This window comes from Sus scrofa, chromosome 14 (assembly GCF_054392235.1).
Source record: "Sus scrofa isolate SSC_HxYL_T2T_F1_AM1 chromosome 14, Sscrofa_HxYL_maternal_Yorkshire_Landrace_v2.0, whole genome shotgun sequence".
Lineage (NCBI taxonomy): Eukaryota > Metazoa > Chordata > Mammalia > Artiodactyla > Suidae > Sus > Sus scrofa.
Genome location: NC_139396.1, coordinates 164,363,565 through 164,372,685, shown reverse-complemented (window position 1 = coordinate 164,372,685; position 9,121 = coordinate 164,363,565). Strand labels below are relative to the sequence as shown.

The 9,121-nt window shown below is 49.0% G+C and overlaps 1 protein-coding gene across 1 annotated transcript; it reads left to right on the top strand.

Annotated features, from left to right (window-relative positions):
• The first annotated feature begins 4,950 nt into the window (after positions 1-4,950).
• LOC146397172 (olfactory receptor 13A1-like) lies at positions 4,951-5,967 on the top strand. Its single transcript, XM_084997518.1, has one exon. The coding sequence runs from the start codon at positions 4,951-4,953 to the stop codon at positions 5,965-5,967; it is 1,017 nt and encodes a 338-aa protein (XP_084853644.1).
• Positions 5,968-9,121: the final 3,154 nt, after the last annotated feature.

Sequence of the window (9,121 nt, the reverse complement as noted above, 5' to 3'; positions counted from 1 at the left end):
GTTTAGGTCCTCTGCCCTCTTTTAAGTTGGATTGTTTGTTTGCTGTTGAGTTGTAGGAGTTCTTCATGTATTTTGGATATTCACACCTCATCAGATATGTTATTTGCAAATATGTTCTCCCATTTTATAATGTGCCTTTTCCTTTTGTTGATTATTTCCTTTGCACAGCAGCAACATTTCAGTTGCATGTAGTCCCGCTTCTGTATTTTTGCCGTTGTTGCTTCTTGGTGTCAAATCCTAAGAACCATTGTCAAGACTGACGGCAAGGAGCTTTTGGCCTGGGTTTCCTTCCAGGAGTTTAGTGGCTTTAGGTCTTATGTCCAAGTCTTTAATCCATTTTGAGTTAACTTTGTGTGTGTGGTGTAAGATGGTGTTTTACTCTTTTGCGTGTGGTTGTTCAGTTTTCCCAGCACCATTTTGCTTTTTTCTTTCTTTTTTTCTTTAAAGTTTTGTTGAGGCATCAGTGATTATACTATTGTGATGATTTCTGCTGCACAACAGAGTGATTCAGTTATACATGTCAACACATCCATTCACTCTCAGATTCTTTTCCCACATGGATAATCACAGAAAATTGAGTCGAGTCCTCTGTACTATACAGCAGTCATGTTTCCAAGAACACATTTTTTCTTTTTTTTTTCTGTCTTTTTTTTTTTTTTTTTTTTTTTTTTTGTATTTTTGCTCTTTCTTGGGCCGCTCCCTTGGCATATGGAGGTTCCCAGGCTAGGGGTTGAATCGCAGCTGTAGCCACCGGCCTACGCCAGAGCCACAGCAATGCGGGATCCGAGCCGTGTCTGCAACCTACACCACAGCTCACGGCAACGCCGGATCAGTAACCCACTGAGCAAGGGCAGGGACCAAACCCACAACCTCGTGGTTCCTAGTCAGATTCGTTAACCACTGCGCCACGACGGGAACTCCAGAACACATTTTTTTCAATTGTATATTCTTGGATCCTCTGTCATAAATTAATTGACCATATATGTGAGGCTTTATTTCTGGGCTGTCTGTTGTCTCCTACTGATCTATATATCTGTTTTTATGCCAATATCATACTGTTTTGATTACCACGGCTTTGCCGTAGACACTGAACTCAAGAAGCGTGATGCCTCTTTTTTTGTTCTTCTTTCTCAAGATTGCTTTGGCTACTCTGGGTCTTTTTTGGTCCGTACACGTTTTAATACTTTTCGTCATATTCCCCTGAAAAAAAAAAAAACGTTTTAATAATGAAGTGGTTAAAACCTCTGAGAGTGGTTTTTTGGAGGTGTTTCATGGTATTAAAAATACAAAACAAGGTCTGAGTAAGATTCAAGGTGAATGGGCTATAGAATGAAAAGCTTTTGCTGCCCTTTTCTCAGAATTAATCTATCAGTAGTGATAAAAAGAAAAGCTAAAGTTCGAGTGTGATCCTGGGTCAGGAACTGAACCAAGAACCTCAGGTGTTTGATAAGATGTAATTCTCCCCCAAACTCTATAAGGCATTTATTATTGCCTCCAGTTTCCATGTAAGGAAATGGGGCACGTGGGAGTTTGATAAAACATACGTAATAGTCCCTCACATCTTTATGTACCTGGGAGTTAATGTTCTTTTTAAATTTCCATAGCATATTTGAAAAAACCTGACCATGCCCAAACTAATGATGTTTAACCAAAAGTGATTGTGAGAAGATACTTGCAAAGTGTGTGGAGCAGCATCTGGCTGAGAACAGACCCCGCAAGCGGTGGGGCCACAGGGAAACCTCAGTAAGGTCGCAAAGGAAACCCCCTCTAGTCACGACCTTTGTGGTTGGTGGTCGTCAGAGCTCCAGGCCAGCGAGGGTTGGCCGTCGGGGTAATGTTGGGGTCAGGGCTCCCGGGGGCGGATAGGAGAATTTCAGGTCTAACTGTTCTCTGTGGGGAGGTGGGAAGGGGGCACTGATGAAGGGGTAATGAGGGGCTTTGGCCCAGGGAGGAGGGAAGCCCCCACCCCCCCGGCCAGAATCTGCCAGCAGCTGAGGGAGGACCTGGGTGGTGAGTGGGAAGGTGGGGGTGGAAGTCACACTTTCTTCCTCTGCTTCCCCCTTGACCCCATTTGTTACCAGGCCCAGGAAACACCTGCTTCCTACACATGCTGCTGCTCCAGGTGAGGGTCCCAGCCTTTGTCGAGCGGCTCCTTGAAATGCCGTTTGCTTGTCATCTTTGCAAGAGCCACTGACCTAAGTGATTCACACAGCAGGTGATGCTGAATCATATTTAACTATCTTTTAATATCCCAGAGGCAGACTCACCAAAGGTACAGGCAAACTTAGAGCAGCTGTAAACATTCTTTTCTCCCCCTCTGAAATCGGCCCCCTTTGCCATCAGTGGCAACAAAGAAATGAATGCCCGTTTTAAGCACAGGTTATATTCAGTGGAGACAATAATGCCAAAGGCAGGGCCTTGGTGCCACCACTGGGAATCTCCTCCTATCAGGAGCCGAGTTATTTATTGTTGGTGTTCCCAGTTCCTAATGTTCACGGAGACTGCCTTCCTCCTTTTACTGGCAGGGGCCTGGTGAGAGCCAACACGGCCTGGAGCCTGGGCCCACACCAGGAAGGGGGGACGGTGCCCCAGCCCCTGAGAGGACCAGGGTTGTCCTGGGCCCCAGGTGGCAGAAGGAGGTCCCAGGGGTTTTCCAGGTAATTTGCAGCTGATGTTGGGTTGCAAAGATTGTGGAACCTCAGCAGAGAGCTGCCCCCTCGTGCTGTGTTCACGCTGACCCCTCCCACCTGGAGCCCCAGCCCATGTGGCACCTGGCACCCTGGCCCTTCTCGGTACCTGTCGGGGTCCTTTTCCTGCTTGCTCTGGGGCTTGTGCCCACAGGGACCTTGTTTAGTTCCAGGAGGGCACGACTGCCTCCTGAGAGCCAGGCCTGGTGGTGCTCTGAGCTCCCCAGAGCCTCAGTGTCACCTGAGGAGACAGACTCCTCTTAAAGGTCAACAGCAGACAAAGGAGCCACTGACCTGGAGCCAACGCTTTAGCCTCACGCTACATCTCACGTTCCAGCAGAGGGAGAATTTCCCAAGTCTTTCCAGGAGGATGTAAATCTCATCTACTCAGACAGGAGACAAGCAGGGGCACGTCCCTTCTGCACACAGTGAGTTGCCTTCCGTCCTGAGCTCTTCTTGCCCTGCGACTGTCTTCCCTACTTTTCCTTTTGATGTTTCTGCAAAAGCCAGATTTGTTTTGGCCCTGACCTATTTTATCGTGGAGAACACGATACCCAAATTGCTTTGCTTGTGTCTTCTGCCACCTCAGTCTGAAACTGTGAAGTCCCCAGGAACGTCCAGCAAGTCCGTGACCTGCCTGTGCCCCAGATCAGTAGGAGGAAGGAACTCAGAAGTGGTTCACTTTCTAAACTGATCAGAATCTTTAAGAGAAACCAGAGCCCAAGGCCCTGACACAGCAAGGATCTGGTAGTAGCCGGGTTCCTGTGGATCAGGTGTGAGGCTTGGAGAGCAGCCAGCCAACACAGGGGGTCAGGTGCCCAGGCTACTGGAGGGGACTCAGGGGGCTCAGATGTGCAGCAGGAGGGGGTTGTGGCAATTCCTGCCCACATGGAACAGGTCTTGGGCAAGTGCTGAGAAGCAGTGTGTGCTGTGTAGCAATTACAGGGCCAGCAGTGACCAGCAGGCAGGAAGCCCACCCTGCTGACCCATGGGCATTTCGATGCTGTGGAGGTGGAGCAAAGCGGGTGAGAGGATTAGACAGGTGGCAGTTGGGGCTGTCAGGAGCCCAGAGCCTTCCGACCAGGACTCCCCCGCAGATATATCTGAGGACAGAATTCTGTAAAAACATGTCTTTGCTCAAATTCTACCAGGAAAGGACAAGCCTTCCAGAGTTGCTGACACTTGTTTCCAGGTAGCCCACAGCCTTCATGAACCCCCAGGGCAGGGTGTGAGCCTTCTGAACAGACATCCCCCTGGGCTCCCTGGAGCCAGCAATACAGAGGGAGTTGGGACCAGCCTCCCACCCGACTCTGGTGCATTGATCCAGTTGCTCCAGGGGCACAAGGAAAACGGTCTCCTCTAGTAGGTGCAGCCTGTCCCACCCAGGGAGGCCCAGGCGTCCCAGAAGGGTTGGGAAACAGGTGTGCAGGGCTGGGTGAGGGGGCTTGGTAGCTGAAGCCCTTATAACATATACGCTGGGGTCCCGGGATATGCTGAGCGGAGTGTGTGCCTACCTTTGCTGTATCTCAGCTCCTGGCCTGGCCCAACACTCAGTGTGGGGAGTTTCTTGGCCAGCTCAGGAGCAAGGGATGGAATTACAACCAGGACCCAGCTGACCCACACTCCTCTGGCTCACAGGGCCTCCCTCCCTGGGGATGCAGCTTGGAGTGGTCCAGGCAGAGCCGGGCAGCTGTGGTTTCAAAGAAAGGGCTGTGGCCAGGTCAATACACAGCCAACTCTGACAACTGATGGGGACCTTCACTTGGTACCTGGGCCAAACCCAGGCTGAGCCCCCAAACACTCGCACCCCACCCCGACTCTGTATTCCCTGCCTGAGCACCCATTTTGCTGCCACCAAGAGTGAGAATTCCCTCCTGGTCTGGAGGCCTGACTCCGGCTGATGGGTTTTCCTTTAGGGAATCAGGAATCCTGTGCTGGCTTGTGAACGGGGACAAGCCCACATGGTAACAGGCTCAGCTCACCTGCAACAGAGAGCTTCCAGGTGTGTGGATCCTGTTGGACATGCCCCACATCAAGATAGGAAGGCTCACGGTGCCCCTCCTGTGTGGCTCAGGGAGCGATGCAGGCTCTCGTGGAGCTGGGGCGGGTTGTGGGGTAGTAGGGGCCACCAGGGGGTCCAGAGTGGAGTTAGTTCTCTGCATGTCTCCCTGGGCACAGGGACCTTGCCTGATGTCTTAATTATGTGCTTTCTGCAACAGAGCTGCCAACACCACACACTCTCTCAGCACCGCCCCACCGCCCCATGCCTCCCTGGGCCGGGCTGGCTGTTTCCCAGAGGCTGCAGGGGCTCACCCCCCAGATGACTGCAAACAACGGCATCGCCATGGAGGAATTTGTCCTGCAGAGCTTCTCGGAGGAGCCTGGGCCACGCATTCTCTTCCTGGCCATGTTCCTCCTCCTTTACCTGGGGGCTCTTGCAGGGAACGCCCTCATTGTCACCGCCATCAGCTTGCACCCAGGCCTCCATACCCCAATGTACTTCTTTCTCACCAACCTGGCCATTTTAGACATCGTCTGCACCTCTACGGTTGTCCCCAAATTGCTGGAGAACCTGGCACTCAAGGGTGGCACCATCACCTACCAGGGCTGCATGACCCAACTCTTCTTCCTGACCTGGTGTTTAGGGGCGGAGCTCCTGCTGCTGACGGTCATGGCCTATGACCGCTACGTGGCCATCTGCCGCCCGCTGCACTACAGCAGGCTGATGGGCCGGCCGGTCTGTGCTCTGCTGGCAGGCAGCGTGTGGGCAATCACTGTGCTCAACACTTCTGTGCACACAGGGCTAATGACAAGGCTGATGTTCTGCGGCCACAATCAGATCCAGCATTTTCTCTGTGAAATCCCCACGCTGCTGCTGCTCTCCTGCAGCCCGACCACCCTGAACAATGTCATGATGATCCTGGCGGACGTGTACTTTGGAGTGGTCAACTTTCTGCTCACCCTGGCGTCCTACGCCTACATCATCGCCAGCATCATGCGCATGCGCTCCGCCACGGGCAGGCAGCGGGCCTTCTCTACTTGCTCCTCCCACCTCTTGGTGGTCACCTTGTACTACTCCACGGTCATCTACACCTACATCCTCCCGGGCTCTGGCTCCTCCCTGGAAAACGGCAAAGTGGTTGCCGTGCTGTACACGGCAGTCAGCCCCACCCTGAACCCCCTCATCTACTCGCTGCGGAACAAGGATGTCAAAGTGGCCCTCGGGAAGGTGTTTTCCTGCATCCGTGGCCGGCATGGACCTTGCAGGCTCACGGGCTAATTTGATAGTAAGACGCGGAGAGTCTGAAGTGAGAATCAAAGAGCAAGAAGGAAGTTAATGTGATACACTTAGGTGATATGCGCTGTCCGGCAGGAACTGCCGGTTTTCCAGGTGGCTCTGAACTAAGCCTTCCAAGGCCCTAAATGTGGATGCTGTCGGGGCTGCAGGAGGAAGGAGGCAGGGGAGACCCAGCAGGGGCAGGAGGAAGAGCAGGACGCTGGGCCGAGTGGCCCACCCAGAACCTTGCAGCCTGGTTTTCCCAGCACCTGGCACCTGGAACCTTGCCTGAGGGGTGCTGCTGGCCCCTTCCCATTCCAGAGCTGGGCTCCAGCGGTGAGAGAGTGCCCAGAGTCTGGCTGGCCCAGTGTGCACACTGCCTGGCACATTCTGGCATGGGCAGGTCCCTGTATCCTGCTCTGGGCCACATCACCCAGAGCCTGATTCTCCCACCAGACTCCTGTTGGTGGGAGGTCCTGGTTCTGGCACCACAGAGACTGTGACACATGGTGGCATCCAGCCTTCCACCTAAGGACCTGCAGCAAGAGGGGCGCTTCTACTTATTTTTCTCCTTTCAGAAAAGGGCACATTCATCCTTTTACCAGGAGACAGTGCCAGGGCAGGAAAGGGTTGTTTTTGCTTCTTCGCACAGAGCACTGCGGCTTATTATGTTAGGGGCCCCTTTCCTCCTCAGTCTCCTCGTTGTTATTTGTCCCACCCTCTGTGCTGGCCCCTGAGATTTGGTGTGCTTCATGGCTTCATGCGAGCCCCTCCTTTCCTTTAAGCCCATAATAAAAGCTGCATTTCTTCTTAATATTTGCCAGTGGTCTCCAAATATAGAGCTACAGTCAGAGCCTCACCTCTGAAACCCAGAGCATTGCCGTAACTGCTTAGCTGACACTTAGCCAACAGAGGCATCCCTCACACACCTGGAGGTCCTTTAGGACCTCACTCAACAGGTACAGGCCACATATTCAGCCCTCAACCCCATCCAGGCAGAAGAACCACAGCTGTGTTTAAGAGTATATTTATTCATTCTTTCAGCTTTATTGAGTTATAATTGACACATAGGTCTCTGTAAGTGTGTGTGCAGCATCGTGGGTTGACATACGCCTATTGTGAAATAATTGCCACAGTGAGTTTAGTTAATATCTAGCATTTCATAAAGATACAGACAAAAATGAAAAAAGAAAGAAAGAAAGTGTTTGTTTTTCCTTGTGATCAGAAGTTTTAAGATCTGGAGTTCCATCTGTGGTGCAGTGGGTTAAAAGTCAGATTGCAGTCGCTCAGGTCACTGTGGAGGTTCAGGTTCAATCCCTGGCCCAGGAACTTCCATATTCTATGGGTGTGGTCTTTAAAAAAAGAGCTTTTAAGTGCTTTTCTCCTCAACCTTTAAACACACACTGTTAAGTACAGTCACCATGTTGTATGTTACATCCCCAGTACTTGTTCACCTTATGAGTGGAATTTGCAACTCTTTGTCTCCTTCATTCCCTTCTTTCAACCCAATTCCTGCCTCTGGTGACTTCAAACCTGATCTCTTTTTTCTATGTATTTTCTTTTTGTTTGTTTGTTTATTTATTTATTTATTTATGAATTAAGAGTTCTTCATTCGCCCACATAGCAGTGCCAGGGCAAACCCTGCCTGACCACAGGGAGTGCGCCTCCACCACAAAAAAGAAAAAAACAAGTGGGACGAAGAAGCTCAGGGACCACCCCCAGTTAAAGGAACAGGAGCGCACACCTAAAGCTGTCAACAATGAAACAGACCTCTGCAGTGTGACAGACTTGGAGTTCAAAAGGGAGATGGTGATGATACTGAAGGAATTAAGAGAAGACACGAACAGTAACACAGACCCCCTCAGAAAGGAACTAGAAAATAGAAGGAGGAGCCAAGAAAAACTAGAAAATTCATTTGCAGAGATACAAATGGAGCTAAGGGCAGTAAAAACCAGAATGAATGATGCAGAGGAATGAATTAGTGATGTGGAGGATAGACTAATGGAGATCACTCAGTCAGGACAGCGGACAGAAAGCCAAATGAAAAAACATGGAAGCAACAGAGGAGAACTATGGGATAATATAAAGTGGGCCAATCTATGCATAATAGGAATTCCAGAAGGAGAAGAAAAGGAAAGGGGATTGAAAATACATTTGAGGAAATTATCACTGGAAACTTTCCAAATCTAAAGGATTCTGATTTCAAGATACGGGAAGCACAGAGCGCCCCAAACAAGTTGAACCCAAATAGACCCACACCAAGACACATTGTAATAAAAGTGGCAAAAGTTAATGATGAATAGAGGCCTCTAAAGGCAGTAAGAGAAAAGCAAAGTGTCAATTATAAGGGCACCCCCATAAGGCTATCAGCTGATTTCTCTACAGAAACTCCACAGGCCAGGAGGGAATGGCAAGAGATATTTAAAGCACTGAAAGGAAAGTATATGCAACCTAGAGTACTCTATCCAGCAAGAATATCATTTAAAATGGAAGGGGAAATAAAAAATTTCTCCAACCAACAAAAGATAAGAGGACACAGCAATACAAAACCCATTCTAAAACAAATACTGAAAGGGCTTCTCTAAGTTAAAAGAAAAAGGAAGAACTAGGATGGAGGAAACCACAAACAAGAGCAATCAAATAAGGCAGCATACAGATGTAATCTTGAAGATGTTTAAAATAAAAAAGACATCGAAATCATAAAATGTGGGCAAGGGAAGTAAGGAAATAAAGAGATTCGTTTTTACTTTTCCTTTTTTAAAAATTTTATTATGGTAATGAAGTGTTTGAACCTATAGGACTATCAGGCTAACACACACAAATATAGGAAGAGGTTAACATACTTAAAATCAGGGCAAGCACAAATCAGAACCGAATATGAATTCACAAAAAAATGAAAAAAGTACTCAAGCAGAAAATGAATGGAGACCATCCAACCAAAAAAAAAAAAAAAAAAAAAAAAAAAAAAAAAAAAAAAGAAGAAAAGAAAAAAGAAAGGGAGAATGGAGAATCATAGAATCAACTGGAAAACGAGGTTAAAATGGCAATAAATAAGCATCTATCAATTATCACCTTAAATGTCAATAGACTGAATGCTGTAATCAAAAGACACAGAGTGGCAGATTGGATAAGAAAAGCAAAAACCTCCAATCTGCTG